The 19,980-nt window shown below is 43.5% G+C and overlaps 1 protein-coding gene across 2 annotated transcripts in view; it reads left to right on the top strand.

Annotated features, from left to right (window-relative positions):
- Window positions 1-19,980, top strand: part of LOC138669753 (mitogen-activated protein kinase 14) — a 146,456-nt gene that overhangs the window by 89,027 nt on the left and 37,449 nt on the right. The window contains exon 9 of one of the 2 annotated variants that reach the window (XM_069756476.1): window positions 19,641-19,720. In XM_069756476.1, coding sequence (XP_069612577.1) covers window positions 19,641-19,720 — 80 coding nt within the window. Of the gene's footprint in view, window positions 1-14,940; window positions 15,021-19,640; window positions 19,721-19,980 lie in introns of both variants that reach the window. The other variant, XM_069756475.1, reaches the window with a different exon arrangement.

Genomic DNA, 19,980 nt, shown 5'->3' with positions numbered 1-19,980 from the left:
GTTCATTTTAGTACTTGGTTGAAAACCCTTTGTTGGCAATGACTGCCTGAAGTCATCTGCCTTGAGGGCAGAGGATAGTACTGCAGTGCGCAGGCGCCGGAAAGGTCAGAGGCCCGGCGCCTGCGCACTGCAGTACTTTGTCTGCCCTCAACAGGGCAGAGCAAAGTACGCCTGCGCCGGAGCCGTGGCTGAAGATCAGAAGAGGACGTCATGGAAAGAAGATAGGAGGCGCCGCAGCGGACCGGAGACGCCCATCCGACCTGGCCAGCAGCGGGACCGCCCCTGGGTGAGTATAATCTAACGTCTTTTTCTCCTTTTTCAGGTAACATCGGGGGCTTATCTACAGCATTACAGAATGCTGTAGATAAGCCCCTGATGCCGGTGGGATTACCTCACCCACGATTTTCGGGGTGACAGGTTCCCTTTAATTGAGAATGACATAACGAAGGGATTGCCCACACCTGTCCATGAAATAGCCTTGGAGTCAATTGTCCAATTACTTTGGGTCCCTTTAAAAACAGGGTGGCACATGTTAAGCAGCTGGAACTCCTAAACCCTTCTTCCAATTTTAATGTGGATACCCTCAAATGAAAGCTGAAAGTGTGAACTTCAACTGCATCTGAATTGTTTTGCTTAAAATTCATTGTGGTAATGTCTATAACCAAAATTAGAAAAATGTTATCTCTGTCCAAATATATATGGACCTAACTGTATGGTAACAATGTAGACATGAGAATAGGCACTTACAGATAATTAACATGTCCGATATCAATTCACAAAACCACAAAAAAATCTCTATGGCACAAGTAATGTAAAATTCACCAATTTTATTCACAAAAAATACATATATCAATGATGACACCTCAAAACAAACTGGAGGCCACCAAGAATTGGACACAATAAACATCAAATGCTGCACCGCACACATAATGGCTCAGGTTTATGCAGAGTAATCAATGTTCTATGTGAACCTCAAATACAACATCAAAAAAAGCCACCGACATTATAGCCTTAGTGGCAAAAAAGCTGAAAGGAACACTAATCCTAACTGTACGCAAAACCTAAACCATGTAGGAGCCGTGGTTGTAAGTGCATGTATGAGTATATGGCTATGTGCACACGTTCAGGTTTTTTCGCGTTTTTTTCCGCAGTAAAAACGCTATAAAAACTCATTAAAAACACATACATTATGCATCCTATCATTTAGAATGCATTCTGCATGTTTTGTGCACATGATGGATTTTTTTCTGCAAAAAAAATGCATCGCGGTAAAAAAAAGAAGCATGTTCATTAATTTTGCGGATTTTCTGCGTTTTTCCCGCTATTCTATGCATTTGGGAAAAAACGTGTCAAAAACGTGAAAAAAACGCATGCAGATCTCTGGCAGAAATGTCCGGTTTTTGTCAGGAAAATTTCTGCAAGAAATCCTGACGTGTGCACATACCCTATTACCTGTGGCGTGCCCAAGTCCTGGTAAACGTCTGGTAAACTAAGGGTACCGTCACACTATACGATTTACCTACGATCACGACCAGCGATATGACCTGGCCGTGATCGTAGGTAAATCGTAGTGTGGTCGCTGGGGAGCTGTCACACAGACAGCTCTCCAGCGACCAACGATGCCGAGGTCCCTGGGTAACCAGGGTAAACATCGGGTTACTAAGCGCAGGGCCGCGCTTAGTAACCCGATGTTTACCCTGGTTACAAGCGTAAAACTAAAAAAAAAAAAACAGCACATACTTACATTCTGGTGTCCGTCAGGTCCCTTGCCGTCTGCTTCCCGCACTGTGACTGCCGGCCGTAAAGTGAAAGCAGAGCACAGCGGCTGTGCTTTCACTTTCACTTTACGGCCGGCAGTCAGTGAGTGCGGGAAGCAGACGGCAAGGGACCTGACGGACACCAGAATGTAAGTATGTGCTGTTTGTTTTTTTTTAGTTTTACGCTTGTAACCAGGGTAAACATCGGGTTACTAAGCGCGGTCCTGCGCTTAGTTACCCGATGTTTACCCTGGTTACAAGCGAACGCATCGCTGGATCGCATCGCTAGATCGGTGTCACACACACCGATCTAGCGATGACAGCGGGAGATCCAGCGATGAAAGAAAGTTCTAAACGATCTGTTACGACGTACGATTCTCAGCAGGATCCCTGATCGCTGCTGCGTGTCAGACACAGCGATATCGTAACGATATCGCTGGAACGTCACGAATCGTACCGTCGTAGCGATCGAAATGGTATAGTGTGACGGTACCCTTACAACCACGGCTCCTACATGGTTTAGGTTTTGCGTACAGTTAGGATTAGTGTTCCTTTCAGCTTTTTTGCCACTAAGGCTATAATGTCGGTGGCTTTTTTTGATGTTGTATTTGAGGTTCACATAGACCATTGATTACTCTGCATAAACCTGGGCCATTATGTGTGCGGTGCAGCATTTGATGTTTGTGTCCAATTCTTGGTGGCCTCTAGTTTGTTTTGAGGTACCTAGGTGTCATCATTGATATATGTATTTTTTGTGAATAAAATTGGTGAATTTTACATTCCTTGTGCCATAGAGAATTTTTTGTGGTTTTGTGTATTTATATAGTTCTACGGAATGGGACCAAGCTGTTTCTAGCTTAGGTTAACAGGATTAATATGTATGAATTAATATGTCCGAGTAGCAAGCAGAAGCTCCGTAGAGGGACAAATCTGTGAACCAGACCTTTCATTCAAAATGAAGTGCCCACTGCCCAGCAACACAGACGTGAAGGCGGCTGTGCAGCAGTGTGCTGCCGCAAAATGAGAATAACCCTCTTGTAAGCCAATCCTTACCTCCCCAATATTACCGTACTTGTATAGGTGATTGATGCCTTTCTGTCTTTGAAGCTAAAGTATTTACAACCACTAGGGAAGCGATTTGAAGAACCAGATACTTGGTCTATCTATACAACCAGCGCACTAAACCTTTACTAGTCTGCAGTCACTTAAAGGGAACCTGTCACCCCGTTTTTTCAGATTGAGCTATAAATACTGTTAAATAGGGCCTGCGCGCTGTGCGTTACTATAGTGTATGTAGTGTACCCTGATTCCCCATGTATGCTGAGAAATACATTACCAAAGTCGCCGTTTTCGCCTGTCAATCAGGCTGGTCTGGTCAGGTGGGCGTGTTCACAGCGCTCTTTTCTTCCCCAGCTTTCCGTTGGTGGCGTAGTGGTGTGCGCATGTCCAAGGTCCGAATTCCCTGCGCCCACGTGAAGACACAGCGCGCGATCTGCGCTGTCATCCCTTTCATCGGTGGGGGCGGCCATCTTCCTGGGGCCGCGCGTGCGCAGATGGAGTGCTCTGCTGCACGGGGCTTCAGGAAAATGGCCGCGGGATGCCGCGCGTGCGCACAAGAGATCGCGGCGGCCATTTTCCCAAAGCCGAGATGCAACGGCTTTGGGAAAATGGCCGCCGCGATCTCTTGTGCGCACGCGCGGCATCCCGCGGCCATTTTCCTGAAGCCCCGTGCAGCAGAGCACTCCATCTGCGCACGCGCGGCCCCAGGAAGATGGCCGCCCCCACCGATGAAAGGGATGACAGCGCAGATCGCGCGCTGTGTCTTCACGTGGGCGCAGGGAATTCGGACCTTGGACATGCGCACACCACTACGCCACCAACGGAAAGCTGGGGAAGAAAAGAGCGCTGTGAACACGCCCACCTGACCAGACCAGCCTGATTGACAGGCGAAAACGGCGACTTTGGTAATGTATTTCTCAGCATACATGGGGAATCAGGGTACACTACATACACTATAGTAACGCACAGCGCAGGCCCTATTTAACAGTATTTATAGCTCAATCTGAAAAAACGGGGTGACAGGTTCCCTTTAATAACCTGTTTATACGGACAAAGCATAGGCTGCCATAGATCAGAATGGTAGAGAGAACTGTGATTATTTTTTTACGCTGAAAAACATAATTCATCAGGTGATCGACAGCCTGTTTACACTGAAAGAGTATCATGAAACAGGCATGATTAACGTTCCTTCAAGATCACATTTGTGTAAATGCAGCCTTAAGGATTTTTCACACTTGGCAAATTTCTTTGACTATTCTGCACTTCTAATTAAAATTTGCAAAAGCCAAAACGCACAATGCACAAACAAGCCACTGACTTCTCCAGGATCTGCGATCCATTTAATATAAAAGACAGATTTCAAATGCAGAGATATGCATCAATTCTGCTGAATGTGAACATGTACTTAAAGGGAATGTCAGCTTTTTGCTATGTAATCTGAACACCATAATGTATTCACAGAGACACTGATTCCAGCAATGTGTCACTCACTCTTGTGTTATGCTGTTTCAATACAATTAGTGTTTTATTAGCAGGAGATTATCACTACAGGACAACTGTCCTCCTGCCTCCTAGTCCAACCTGCCCCTCGGTAGTGATTAGCAGCTCTCTGTCACTGTATGCAGAAAGCTGTGGTGTGGACAGGGTTATACATAGATCAACAGCTGAGCTCTGCAGAGAAAACTGTGACTCTTATAACTGTTTCATTCAGTAAACTAAGTGATACATCACTGAAATCAGGATTTCTGCTCCTACCTCATGCTGCTGTCAGATTACATAGCAAAAACCTGCTGACATTTTCTCTACTCACAATTGTCTTTGTATGCATGTAATGTTTGTATGTGTGCAGAGCTATGTTCCCCAACTCCAGTCCTCCAGAGCCACCAACAGATCATGTTTTCAGGATTTCTTTAGCATTGCCCATGTGATAATTCCATTGCTCGTGCAATACTAAGGAAATCCTGAGAAGATGATCTGTTGGTGGCTGTGGAGGCCTGGCGTTGGGGAACACGCATGTGAATATAGCTTAAAGAGGTACTGTAATAGATCTTATCACAGAAATCTGCTTCTTTCTCCTTCTGGGCTGATCTTTCATTCTTAATTTCATGGACACCGTTTATATTCTCTGAGCACAGATTTCCCTGCTGCTTGAGAGATGAATTAGCAATCAGTTCTTGTAAAATTCTATGTAGGGGAGAAGCTAGACATTCTGTGGAAAGTTCTCTTGAAAAGATCCTCAAATGTCATCTCCTTTTTCAGGAATAGTAAAAACGATGGTCACTGAATACACATTTTACCTGTAAATTTTACATTTTCAGAAGGAGTTGATCAGTCGAGGAGAAAGAAGCATTTATTAATATATTACAAAGTTGTTGTTTTTTTGTAATTTTCATGTGTGCTATTGATTTATGAGACAGGAAAGAAGACGTTGGTTACTCTATAAGCATTATTTGGTTTGGGCTGACTTGTCCATTTAGGTTACAGTTCTTCACCTGGCAATCTGTTCCTAACTGGCAACAAGATCAGTTTTTATTATTAAAGTGATTAACTCTTTGTATATTTTCCTTTTCTGGACAATTGAAAACCACTGTTAACACTTCTTTTGCTACCAAGGAAATGTAGCCTTGTGGTGCAGTAAGCAGTTGCCACTTTTAATCCTCATCAACCAGGTCAGTAAATGTTGATAACTCTAGAATGCCTGCTTAATGAGCTTCTGCTGCTGCTTAATGTGAACGTAATGTCTGTCGCTTTCACGTCGGTGACTTTTCTTTGCCTTAAAGAGGACCTGTCACCAGGTCTAAAGTGGCCAGTTTTTGCTATTGTTTTATTGCTGCGGTTTCCCTGAGTAGCTTTTTTGTTGAAAATCTACTGTTTTAGATGGTTCCCTGAAAAATCCCCACAGGAAAATTGCCAATTGCAGCATCACAAAGTTTCACATCTATGATATTTGAGGTGCAAGGTGAGGATGTTCACATGATGTGTGATCAACTTGTGATTTACAGCTGACCTAGTGCAAAACTGCTAAAATGCTGAAGATCTGTGGTTTGTAGCAGTCTGTCATTCTCAGCAATAGATAGATCTAGTCTGCTCTCCTCTCACTGATTCTGCCTTACTCCCCCACCAGCCCAGAACAGCAGCAGTATGATCCAGAGGAGTCATCACTGCTATCACTACTCACAAAAGTATCACTGTATTATCTGTGGAGTTACATGGGACTGCAGGTCACATCTAATACATTATCATCTCAGTGGGAGCCCACGAGAAGCAGGTGCTGCTGGCTGAGATAGATGGTCCTGGAAGCCCAGAAGGCACCGCAGAAAAGCGAGATTCTGTCACTTGTACCACCTTGTGTTCTTGCTGAGAATGTACCATATGTTTTTGCAGTGGTGTAATTGGAGTCCGATGCGTCCCAGTGCGAAATTTAGACCTTTCCCCCCCCCCCCCACACACGTTGGTCAGATGTATGGGCCCCTGTAGCGTTCTAAATTCTATAAAGACTTATAAATTGCCCCCTTCATTATGTAGTAATGTCCCCCATCCTGGTATACATGCCCATTACCCTGCTGAATATGTCCGCATCCTGTTATATATGTCCCACTGCAGGTATATATGGTCTCCATCCTGGTATATATGTCCCCATCCTGGTTTACATGGTCCCCAATCCTAGTGTATGTGTCCCCGTTCTGCCCCTATTGCAGGGGTGTTAAACTGCAATCCTCAAGGGCTGCAAACAGGTCATGTTTTCAGGATTTCCTTGTACTGCCCAGGTGATAATTTAACCCCTTCATGACCCAGCCTATTTTGACCTTAATGACCTGGCCGTTTTTTGCAATTCTGACCAGTGTCCCTTTATGAGGTAATAACTCAGGAACGCTTCAACGGATCCTAGCGGTTCTGAGATTGTTTTTTCGTGACATATTGGGCTTCATGTTAGTGGTAAATTTAGGTCAATAAATTCTGCGTTTATTTGTGATAAAAACGGAAATTTGGCGAAAATTTTGAAAATTTCGCAATTTTCACATTTTGAATTTTTATTCTGTTAAACCAGAGAGTTATGTGACACAAAATAGTTAATAAATAACATTTCCCACATGTCTACTTTACACCAGCACAATTTTGGAAACAACATTTTTTTTTGCTAGGAAGTTATAAGAGTTAAAATTTGACCAGCGATTTCTCATTTTTACAACGAAATTTACAAAACCATTTTTTTTAGGGACCACCTCACATTTGAAGTCAGTTTGAGGGGTCTATATGGATGAAAATACCCAAAAGTGACACCATTCTAAAAAATGCACCCCTCAAGGTGCTCAAAACCACATTCAAGAAGTTTTTTAACCCTTCAGGTGCTTCACAGCAGCAGAAGCAACATGGAAGGAAAAAATGAACATTTAACTTTTTAGTCACAAAAATTATCTTTTAGCAACATTTTTTTTATTTTCCCAATGGTACAAGGAGAAACTGAACCACGAAAGTTGTTGTCCAATTTGTCCTGAGTACGCTGATACCTCATATGTGGGGGTAAACCACTGTTTGGGCGCACGGCAGGGCTTGGAAGGGAAGGAGCGCCATTTGACTTTTTGAATGAAAAATTGGCTCCACTCTTTAGCGGACACCATGTCACGTTTGGAGAGCCCCCGTGTGCCTAAAAATTGGAGCTCCCCCACACGTGACCCCATTTTGGAAACTAGACGCCCCAAGGAACTTATCTAGATGCATAGTGAGAACTTTGAACCCCCGGGGGCTTCACAAATTGATCCGTAAAAATGAAAAAGTACTTTTTTTTCACAAAAAAATTCTTTTAGCCTCAATTTTTTTCATTTTCACATGGGCAACAGGATAAAATGGATCCTAAAATTTGTTGGGCAATTTCTCATGAGTACACCGATACCTCACATGTGGAGGTAAACCACTGTTTGGGCACATGGTAAGGTTCGGAAGGGAAGGAGCGCCATTTGACTCTTTGAATGAAAAATTATCTCCATCGTTAGCGGACACCATGTCGTGTTTGGAGAGCCCCCGTGTGCCTAAACATTGGAGCTCCCCCACAAATGACCCCATTTTGGAAACTAGACCCCCCAAGGAACTTATCTAGATGCATATTGAGCACTTTAAACCCTCAGGTGCTTCACAAATTGATCTGTAAAAATGAAAAAGTACTTTTTTTTTCACAAAAAAATTCTTTTCGCCTCAGTTTTTCATTTTCACATGGGCAATAGGATAAAATGAATCCTAAAATTTGTTGGGCAATTTCTCCCGAGTACGCCGATACCTCATATGTGGGGGTAAACCACTGTTTGGGCACACGGCAGGGCTCGGAAGGGAAGGCGCGCCATTTGACTTTTTGAATGGAAAATTAGCTCCAATTGTTAGCGGACACCATGTCGCGTTTAGAGAGCCCCTGTGTGCCTATGCATTGGAGCTCCCCCACAAGTGACCCCATTTTGGAAACTAGACCCCCCAAGGAACTTATCTAGATGCATATTGAGCACTTTAAACCCCCAGGTGCTTCACAGAAGTTTATAATGCAGAGCCATGAAAATAAAAAATAATTTTTCTTTCCTCAAAAATGATTTTTAGCCTGGAATTTCCTATTTTGCCAAGGGTAATAGGAGAAATTGGACCGCAAATGTTGTTGTCCAGTTTGTCCTGAGTACGCTGATACCCCATATGTGGGGGTAAACCACTGTTTGGGCGCACGGCAGGGCTCGGAAGGGAAGGCACGCCAATTGGCTTTTTAAATGGAAAATTAGCTCCAATCATTAGCGGACACCATGTCACGTTTGGAGAGCCCCTGTGTGCCTAAACATTGGAGATCCCCCACATATGACCCCATTTTGGAAACTAGACCCCCAAAGGAACTAATCTAGATGTGTGGTGAGGACTTTGAACTTCCAAGTGCTTCACAGAAGTTTATAACGCAGAGCCATGAAAATAAAATAAAAATTTTATTTTCTCTAAAATGATTTTTTAGCCTGCAATTTATTATTTTCCCAAGGGTAACAGAAGAAATTTGACCCCAAAAGTTGTTGTACAGTTTCTCCTGAGTACGCTGATACCCCATATGTGGGGGTAAACCACAGTTTGGGCACATGTCGGGGCTCGGAAGTCAAGTAGTGACATTTTGAAATGCAGACTTTGATGGAATGCTCTGCGGGAGTTACGTTGCGTTTGCAGAGCCCCTGATGTGGCTAAACAGTAGAAACCCCCCACAAGTGACCCCATTTTAGAAACTAGACCCCGAAAGGAACTTATCTAGATGTGAGGTGAGCACTTTGAACCCCCAAGTGCTTCACAGAAGTTTATAACACAGAGCAGTGAAAATAATAAATACGTTTTCTTTCCTCAAAAATAATTTTTTAGCCCAGAATTTTTTATTTTCCCAAGGGTTACAGGAGAAATTGGACCCCAAAAGTTGTTGTCCAGTTTCTCCTGAGTACGCTGATACCCCATATGTGGGGGTAAACCACTGTTTGGGCACACGTCGGGGCTCAGAAGGGAAGTAGTGACTTTTGAAATGCAGACTTTGATGGAATGGTCTGCGGGCGTCACGTTGCGTTTGCAGAGCCCCTGGTGTGCCTAAACAGTAGAAACCCCCCACAAGTGACCCCATTTTGGAAACTAGACCCCCCAAGGAACTTATCTAGATATGTGGTGAGCACTTTGAACCCCCAAGTGCTTCACAGACGTTTACAACGCAGAGCCGTGAAAATAAAAAATCATTTTTCTTTCCTCAAAAATGATGTTTTAGCAAGCAATTTTTTATTTTCTCAAGGGTAACAGGAGAAATTGGACCCCAGTAATTGTTGCCCAGTTTGTCCTGAGTACGCTGATACCCCATATGTGGGGGTAAACCACTGTTTGGGCACATGTCGGGGCTCGGAAGTCAAGTAGTGACGTTTTGAAATGCAGACTTTGATGGAATGGTCTGCGGGCGTCACGTTGCGTTTGCAGAGCCCCTGGTGTGCCTAAACAGTAGAAACCCCCCACAAGTGACCCCATTTTGGAAACTAGACCCCCCAAGGAACTTATCTAGATATGTGGTGAGCACTTTGAACCCCCAAGTGCTTCACAGACGTTTACAACGCAGAGCCGTGAAAATAAAAAATAATTTTACTTTCCTCAAAAATGATGTTTTAGCAAGCAATTTTTTATTTTCTCAAGGGTAACAGGAGAAATTGGACCCCAGTAATTGTTGCCCAGTTTGTCCTGAGTACACTGATACCCCATATGTGGGGGTAAACCACTGTTTGGGCACACGTCGGGGCTCGGAAGGGAAGGAGCACCATTTGACTTTTTGAATAAAAGATTGGCTGGAATCAATGGTGGCGCCATGTTGCGTTTGGAGACCCCCTGATGTGCCTAAACAGTGGAAACCCCTCAATTCTTACGCCAACACACCCCTAACCCTTATCCCAACTGTAGCCGTAACCCTAACCACAACCCTAACCGCAACACACCCCTAACCACAACCCTAACCCCAACACACCCCTAACCCTAACCACAACCCTAATTCCAACCCAACCCTAACCCTAAGGCTATGTACCCACGTTGCGGATTCGTGTGAGATTTTTCCGCACCATTTTTGAAAAATCCGCGGGTAAAAGGCACTGCGTTTTACCTGCGGATTCCACCTGCGGATTCCTATTGAGGAATAGGTGTAAAACGCTGCGGAATCCGCACAAAGAATTGACATGCTGCGGAAAATACAACGCAGCGTTTCCGTGCGGTATTTTCCGCACCATGGGCACAGCGGATTTGGTTTTCCATAGGTTTACATGGTACTGTAAACCTGATGGAACACTGCTGCGGATCCGCAGCGGCCAATCCGCTGCGGATCCGCAGCCAAATCCGCACCGTGTGCACATAGCCTAATTCTAAAGGTATGTGCACACGCTTTGGAAAACGCTGCGGATCCGCAGCAGTTTCCCATGAGTTTACATTTCAATGTAAACCTATGGGAAACAAAAATCGCTGTACACATGCTGCGGAAAAACTGCACGGAAACGCAGCGGTTTACATTCCGCAGCATGTCACTTCTTTCTGCGGATTCCACAGCGGTTTTACAACTGCTCCAATAGAAAATCGCAGTTGTAAAACCGCAGTGAAATGCGCAGAAAAACCGCGGTAAATCTGCCATAAATCCGCAGCGGTTTAGCACTGCGGATTTATCAAATCCGCTGCAGAAAAATCCGCAGAGGACCAGAATACGTGTGCACATACCGAAACCCTAACCCTAACCCTACCCCTAACCCTACCCCTACCCCTAACCCTACCCCTAACCCTAACCCTAACCCTACCCCTAACCCTACCCCTAACCCTAACCCTAACCCTAGTTCTAACTCCAACCTTAGTGAAAAAAAAAAAAATTCTTTATTTTATTATTGTCCCTATCTATGGGGGACAAATGGGGGGGGGTCATTTACTGTTTTTTTATTTTGACCACTGTGATAGATTATATCACAGTGATCAAAATTCACATTGGAACGAATCTGCCGGCCGGCAGATTCGGCGGGCGCACTGCGCATGCGCCCGCCATTTTGGAACATGGCGGCGCTCGGGGAAGAAGACTGACGGACCCCGCCAGGATCGGTAAGTATAAGGGGGGGAGATCAGGGCACGGGGGGGGAAATCAGGGCACGGGGGGGGCGTCGGAGCACGGGGGGGGAGGGATCGGAGCATGGGGGAGAGTGATCGGTGTGCGGGCGGGTGGATCGGTGTGCAGGGGGGGGGGGGATCGGTGTGCAGGGGGGGTGGTTCGGAGCACGGGGGGGGATCGGAGTGCGGGGGGGTTTGATTGGAGCACGGGGGGGTGTGATTGGAGCACGGGGGAGCGGACAGGAGGACGGGGGAGCGGAGCACAGGACGGAGGGGAGCGGGCCACAGATCGGGGGGCTGGGGGGGCGATCGGAGGGGTGGGGTGGGGGCACATTAGTATTTCCAGCCATGGCCGATGATATTGCAGCATCGGCCATGGCTGGATTGTAATATTTCACCATTTTTTTAGGTGAAATATTACAAATCGCTCTGATTGGCAGTTTCACTTTCAACAGCCAATCAGAGCGATCGTAGCCACGAGGGGGTGAAGCCACCCCCCCTGGGCTAAACTACCACTCCCCCTGTCCCTGCAGATCGGGTGAAATGGGAGTTAACCCTTTCACCCGATCTGCAGGGACGCGATCTTTCTGTGACACAGCATATGCGTCACAGGTCGGATTGGCACCGACTTTCATGACGCATACGCTGTGTCACAGGTCGGGAAGGGGTTAATCACCTACACACATAATCATCACAGCACCTTGTGCAAAGCTAAGGAAATCTTGAAAACACGTATGGTTTGCGGCACTCGAGGAATGCAGTTTGACACCCCTGCCCTATTGCATACTTTCCTCTGCTCCCATGTCACCCAGTGTCTTCTGTAGCCACCACACAGCCCCAGCAGCTGACATCGGAGTGTGCGCCATTGTCATGTGCTGCTCACTGTGGCTGCACCTCCTCCGACAGCTAACAGCCACAGCGTCAGCAGCATGTATCGCAGTGCAGGGACCCGACAGGTCTCTGCACCACGGTGCATGTCATACTTAGGGAGAATAGCTATTTTGTAGTAAAATGGCTAATTTTGCAGGTATGCAATGATTGTTACTAAACCGGAGTTATTGTTGTTATTAGACCTCTTTAATAAACTGTTCCTGTTCAGGACAATCACCAGGTGGTGAATTATTTACAGGTATGCAATGACTTTTATAATAAACCCGAGTTATTGTTATTAGACCTCCTTAATAAACTGTTCTTAACCCCTTAATGACCCCAGCTTTTTTTCGGTTTTGCGTTTTCGTTTCTCGCTTCCCTCCTTCCCAGAGCCATACATTTTTTTTATTTTTCAGTCCGTATGGCCATGTGAGGGCTTATTTTTTGTGGAATGAGTTGTACTTTTGAACAACACCATTGGTTTTACCATGTCGTGTACTAGAAAACGGGAAAAAAATTCCAAGTGCGATTAAATTGCAAAAAATGCAATCCCAAACTTGTTTTTTTGTTTGGCTTTTTTGCTAGGATCACCAAATGCTAAAACTGACCTGATATTATGATTCTCCACGTCATTACGAGTTCATAGACACCAAACACGGCTAGATTCTTTTTTTATTTAAGTTTTGAAAAAAAATTCCAAACTTTGCTTAAAAAAAAAAAAATTGCACAATTTTCCGATACCCTTAGTGTCTCCATTTTTCGTGATCTCGGGTTGGGTGAGGGCTTATTTTTTGTGTGCTGAGCTGACATTTTTAATGATACAATTTTGGTGCAGATACGATCTTTTGATCGCCCGTTATTCCATTTTATTGCAGTGTCGCGGCGAGCAAAAAAACATAATTCTGGTGCTTTGACTTTTTATCGCTACGCCATTTTGTGATCGGGTTAATACTTTTTTTTTTTGTTCATAGATCTGGCGATTCTGAACGCGGCAAAACCAAATATGTGTAGGTTTTAAATATATATATATTTTTTATTTTGAATGGGGCGAATGATTTGAACTTTTATAAAAAAAATTCATATTTTTAAAAACTTTTTTTTTTATTTTTTTTGGCATGCTTCAATAGTCTCCATGGGAGGCTAGAAGCTGCCACAACTTGATTGGCTCTGCTACATAGAGGCGATGCTGAGATCGCCCCTATGTAGTAGAATCGCTGCATCGCTATAAACGCCGACCACAGGCACGTTATTCTCCTGCCCTGTAGAGCATCTCACCTATAATTCTATATTATCCCCCTGTCCTGCAGAGCAACTCGCCTGTACCTATATACTATCTCCATGGGGCTGCAGAGCATTTAACCTATAATTCTATACTAGTCTGTCCTGCAGAGCATCTTACCTGTAATTCTATACTATTCCCTGTCCTGAAGAGCATCTCGCCTATAATTCTATACTATTCCCTGTCCTGCACAGCATCTCGCCTATAATTCTATACTATTCTCCTGCCCTGCAGAGCATCTCACCTGTAATTCTATACTATTCTCTGTGCTGCAGAGCATCTCGCCTATAAGGCTATGTGCCCACTTTGCGGATTCATGTGCGGATTTTTCCGCACCGTATTTGAAAAATCCGCAGGTAAAATGCACTGCGTTTTACCGCGGATTTCCAGTGTTTTTTCTGCGGATTCCACCTATGGTTTTACACCTGCGGATTCCTATTGAGGAGCAGGTGTAAACCGCTGCGGAATCCACACAAAGAATTGACATGCTGCGGAAAATACAACGCTATGTTTCTGTGCAGTATTTTCCGTACCATGGGCACTGCGGATTTTTCCATAGGTTTACATGGTACTGTACAACGGAAAACGGCTGCGAATCCGCACCGAGTGCACATGGCCTTATTCTATATTCATCTTCCCTGCAGAGCATCTCGCGTATACCTGCATCCTATCCCTCTGTCCTGCAGAGCATTTAACTTATAGATCTATTCTATTCTCTGTCCTGCAGAGCATCTCAGCTATAACTCTCTACTGTTTTCCTGTGGGTATTCATGTCTGTGGGCATTTTTCAAATATCATGTGAACATCCTCACCTTGCACCTCAGATATCATAGAACTGAAACTTTGTGATGCTGCAATTGGCAATTTTCCATGTGGGCATTTTTCTGCTCACCATTCTAGATATATTGACCTTATTACTGCTACTTTTTATGGTCTTTTCCAAGGGGGTGGGGCTCGTAGGGTAATTCAGAGCAGCATCAGGACACGCCCCCACGGAATTCCGTGGACCATGCCCCCTTGTAAAGATAATAAAAATTAGCACCAGATAAAAAGGCCCAAATCTTTGGAACAGTATGGTGGATTTAAAAACGAAAAACAGTGTATGGAGTTGAACAGCAGAAAAAAAACCAGAGCGTGAACTGGATCTTTTGACCTAGTGACGAGTCCTCTTTTTAAGGCAGTGGATGAATGATGAATCTTGATGTTTTCCTTTGGATTTTGGTTTTCCGTTTCTTTTGTGTTGTATCATATCCCTGTGTACATTTCACATCCCTTTTCCACCCATAGAATGTGCAGAGGACCTCTGTATATTGTGGTGGTGCGATCCGTGGCTGCTGCCTCACATATTGCACATTTTCCTTCATAATCCACATGTAGATATTGATCAGCTGAAGCTCATTTTGAGGTTGATTGGAACCCCTGAGTCAGAGCTCCTGCAGAAAATTTCCTCGGAGGCTGTGAGTGTGTTTAATATGTCACGATGGATAATCCCGCAACCTGAGTGACAATACTCAAGTGTTGATGTTAATTTGACATTCAAACATTACTAATCAATTGTATGAATGTTCTAAAATTAATGAAATTTCAGATTCAATACTGCCCGTAAGCATTTTTTTAAGCATTTTCACAATTTTTAATAATCACAAATGGCATTGCATGGTTCTAATACCCATAGAATTAAAGCACGCTCTAATGCCAAATGTTATTGTGGGTTGTAGAGACATAATTAATCAAATGGGCAAATGAGGCCATCTTCCCACGTGGTGTAAATGCTCTGGTTTTTTTTGGGCTGCATTTTTTTTTTTTTTTATAAAATATGCATTTAGCAGTTCAAGCAAAGAATAAAATGCATGCTCACTGTCATTTAAAAATTGTAAAACCATTTTTTTCCCCATGGGCCTCTTTGAAGAGCCTGGAAAATCCATGTAAAAAACGCTATTACTTTTTTTAACTTGGCAAATATTGCACATTGTCTCCTTCCCTGAGAATTCACAATAGAGCCAGGTGTAAGTCCCCGGCTTCATCAGCGCTCTGCTCATGCCCAAGGAGGCAGCCATGACATCGGGCTTACAGCCACCAATCAGAACTAGATTTATATTGTTTTTGGTGGGTGAATTTGGAGTTCCTTTGCTGCAGTCTCAGTCCACGACCCTGATGCCTCCTGAGTATGCACAGTGCGCCAATGACTCTTCATTGTGCCTTCACTGGGAGGGAGATCATTGCGCATGTGCCATATTTGATAAAGTCTGGCAGTGATGTCGCCCTTGCAAATCATGTCAGAAACTTAGGGGGCATGCTTGCATGATTAAAAGGGGGATCAGCCCTGTTCAGTCCGCACTTCCCCTCCTGATTTTCTATTTAGCAATTGCTAAGCTTGTTAGCATGCAGGTAGATTGTTATACATAGATAGTGGCAGGGCTAAAGGCAACTAGGTTTCCTCAGAATACAAAAAGGTGTGAAACACACAAAAAAGCTGCTTCAAATCTGAAAAATGCAGTAAACAAAGCAGATTGGTGTTGTGGTGTTTGTACACCAGTGGAAAAATATTAGCAGAAAAAATGCAGCAATATCTCATGTGGGAACTAGGCCTTAAGGGTAGGTTTTCATTTTTTCAGGGGTTTTTTAATGTAGTTTTTGAAGCCAAAGCCAGTTATGTAGGACACCTATAAAGACAAGACTGAGACTTCTCTGCGAAACCGTTTAGCTCTGGATTGAAAAACTGTCTGTAAAAACCTGAACTTTATGAACACAATTAATATCCAGAACCGTTATTGTAAGGATATTACGCCCATGTGCTCCTCATTCATTGAAATGCATCAAACATTCCTGCATGCCCACAAGTTCTACCTCCTCCAATAAGACGTGAAGACACAAAGGGAAATTGTCATTGAGCCTCTACCCCAAGATCAGCGCATATGAAGTGGTATAGAAAGTCTTGTCTGGTCTCTCCGCACGTACACGTAAGAGCAGCATGCTCTTGCCTCCTGAGCAGCACACATTACAAGTGGTTTGAGTGGTTAGTTGGAATCTTAGGACCAGGACCCCCACTGACCTGCAGAGTATAACTAGAGTCATATGGGACTTTTAAACCTGGAGCCCTGCCACAACCACTATCTTGTTGCTGACGTGTGGGCTCCTGTAGCCCTGCTAAGGTCTACAAATATATGCTTCCCCTCTCAAAAAAACCCCAAGAGTTATAGATTATAAAGTATAGTATTAAAGTTAGCAAAGATTTCCAGTATACTGATACTACTGAGCAAAAGCCAGTATTCAAACACCAATACTACCAGCAATACTGTTATATAAGAAATATCACCGCCACATCCATTACCACATATTGCCACCAAAAAGACCACCTTATGAACAAAAACACTCTGTTTAGATCAATATTGCTGTCATATAGAGACCGTATTCTGATAGATACCAATCGTGTACCGGTGCTCTGTAGACAATATATTTGTATTATGTACAGATAAATCCAGTGACTTGCCAGTGACATTCTCACCAAGTGAAGTCATTCATTTATTTTGTCCATTTTGCCATGACCGCTTCATTCCTTCCACATCTTTTTGTGCAGAACGTAAAACACAGAAATTCACTGCTCATCACTTTTGCCTTTCTCTAAGCAAACTCTAGTGCCAGATACCATCATCCCCCTCCATTGCAACACAGCCCGACCCTTCTGTTCCTCAAAATTATACTACTTCCGCTCATTATTTTACCATCTCTGCCTGTTATCCATTAGTCATGATCTCTTTACATAGTCCCACTTTGTGTCCCATATAATAAAAATGTTGCCTCTGAAGATGAACTTTTTGCATCTCTATACAATACATCTCTTTGCTCCCCTGTACGATAATAAGAGACCCTTTTCTGTTTCTATATAAAAATAAGAAAGCTTTGTGTCTCAATATAAAAGTATTGTGCCTTTTTGAGCATCCACATTTTAATGATGTCCTCCTTTATTACTCCTCATACTAGTTATGTCCCTCTTTATTACTCCTCATACTAGTTATGTCCCCCTTACTCCTCATACTAGTTATGTCCCCCTTTATTGCTCCTCATACTAGTTATGTCCCCCTTTATTGCTCCTCATACTAGTTATGTCCCCTTTTATGCCTCCATACACTGATGACACCCTTTGTGCTCTCCTGTGCTTTGGTATTTAATTACGTAAGCAATTAACCTCTCATCACCCTGAGAAGTGTAAAGATTCCTCTTTTCAATTTCGAAGGCATGTTCACATGTTGCTTTTTTTCTGTGATTTTTATGCAAATTAGAAGTTGCTTTTTACAGCACCAGCAAAACTATGAGATGTCAGAAATCTCATGCACACACTTGTTGTTTTCTTTCCTCACTGAACTGGAAAAGTGCTGCTTTTTTAAAACTACCGCATGTCAATCCTTTAGCGTATTGCAGCGTTTTGTTTCACCCAAAGCAAGCAATTAGTAAGTGCAAAAAGGCTGTTATTAGTTTTTGCAACGTTTTTGGTAAATACGCAGGTAAAGCGGGATGTGAATCCCAATTATTTTTGTGATTTTTGTTTTTCTCACCTCCAAGTATAGTTTAAATAAATTAGTTATGCCCTACCAATCGGTAATTTACACAATGCCGACCAATTCAACTTCTCCCTGCTGATTTTGCATTTGCTCATTGTGTATTTTTTCACGATATTTTACCACGTTACCATATTTGTCAGACTATGAGATGCACTTTTTTTCTCCCAAAATTTGGGAGGAAAAGGGGGGATGCGTCTTATTGTCTGAATGTATCATACTGAGGAGTGGAGCTGGGGTCACAGGAGACAGGGTCGCTGTGTCAGCAGGAGTGGAGCAATACTGCGGGCCCCTGGGCTAGGAGGAGTGGTTGTCCTGGCGGTGCAAGACTGGAGGCCTTGGGCTTTAACAAGATGTCGGTGGTGAGGCAGGTGTGGAGTCCCCGTTCTTCTCATTAATTTCCCGGCGGTGGGCTTCAGGAAAATGGGCGCTGGACATGGCACATGTGCAGATTTAGATCTTGACACAATGATTCCTCCAGTGTGTCTTATAGTCCACAAAATATGCTAATATAACATTAGTTCAAGGCTGAACTTAATACATTAATCCAACTGTTTTTGTCTTAGAATAGTCTCCATTTCATCTGATGTAAAAAAAATAAAAATAAATAACCTTTCCCGCTAAATAATTTAATTTAAATGCTTTAGACCCCCATTTTTCTAAAGCAATGTGTGCCTGGGGACCTGGGCAGACCCCCATTTTTCTAAAGCAATGTGTGCCTGGAGACCTGGGCAGACCCCCATTTTTCTAAAGCAGTGTGTGCCTGGGGACCTGGGCAGACCCCCATTTTTCTAAAGCAGTGTGTGCCTGGAGACCTGGGCAGACCCCCATTTTTCTAAAACAATGTGTGCCTGGAGACCTGGGCAGACCCCCATTTTTCTCTGTGACTGTAATCATTACACCCCTGTTTTTCATGCATTGTCACACATTCGACAATACAAAGAAGAGTAGATACAAATTTAGTTAGGAAATTTATATCTATTTATATTAGCTGGAGATATTTATTTAAAGTCTTATTATAGGATAAAAATGTACACACGTGCTGGCTGCATTGCATTTTTTCGCCCAGTCATTGTGCAAAACACATCGTTTTACTGTAGTTTTTGGAAAATTACTGCAAAAATACCGTCAACCCAGATTGCTGCAAAAAGTGCATCATGAATGCAGCCTAAATGTGATCACAACTCGTTATGTTTGGTTTCCTGATCACTTCTGCTAAGTAGTTTGCTTGTTCCCCTGCATTGCATGCAAATTACATCTTGCTTGTAGATGGAGAAGGAAAATGTGTGACTATCTTACGAGAATGTATGAGAGACCATGGCTTTCTCACCTTGGAGCATTTGTAACATGGTGCTTTAGCATGGCTATTATAACCCTCAGATGTTGGTGGGTGCATGGTGTTTTTTTTATTTATTTTTTGTGTGTTTGATTCAAGTTGCTGAGACAACTAGTGTGGGGCAAAACGAGTTGCATCCTTGATATTCATGTTCTGCTTGTAAAGCCCTTGACAAGGCTCATAAGATATTAATCAGCTCCAACAGATAATGCGACTGACTGGAACACCTCCTATTTATCTCATTAACAGGATGCCTAGCCATGAGGTGAGAGGGCAAGAATTGGGATGACACTTGCCAGTAACCTTGCAATGTGATGCAACTCTTGAAATTCTCTAATAATGACCTAATCTTTTTGAGTGCACTCTTTCACATTTGCATGTATATAATTATGCTATTTACAGTGTGTTTACTTTTAGTAATTAAAGAACCTTCCGTTATTTCCTATAACTGCACCCTCACTTAGTTCTTAGCACTCTGCACTTGTTTTATGTATCCTGTACTTCCATGCATATTACTGTTTTCTT

The sequence above is a fragment of the Ranitomeya imitator genome, chromosome 3 (assembly GCF_032444005.1).
Source record: "Ranitomeya imitator isolate aRanImi1 chromosome 3, aRanImi1.pri, whole genome shotgun sequence".
In the NCBI taxonomy this organism is placed as follows: Eukaryota; Metazoa; Chordata; class Amphibia; order Anura; family Dendrobatidae; genus Ranitomeya; species Ranitomeya imitator.
This window is presented reverse-complemented; position numbering and strand designations above follow the sequence as displayed.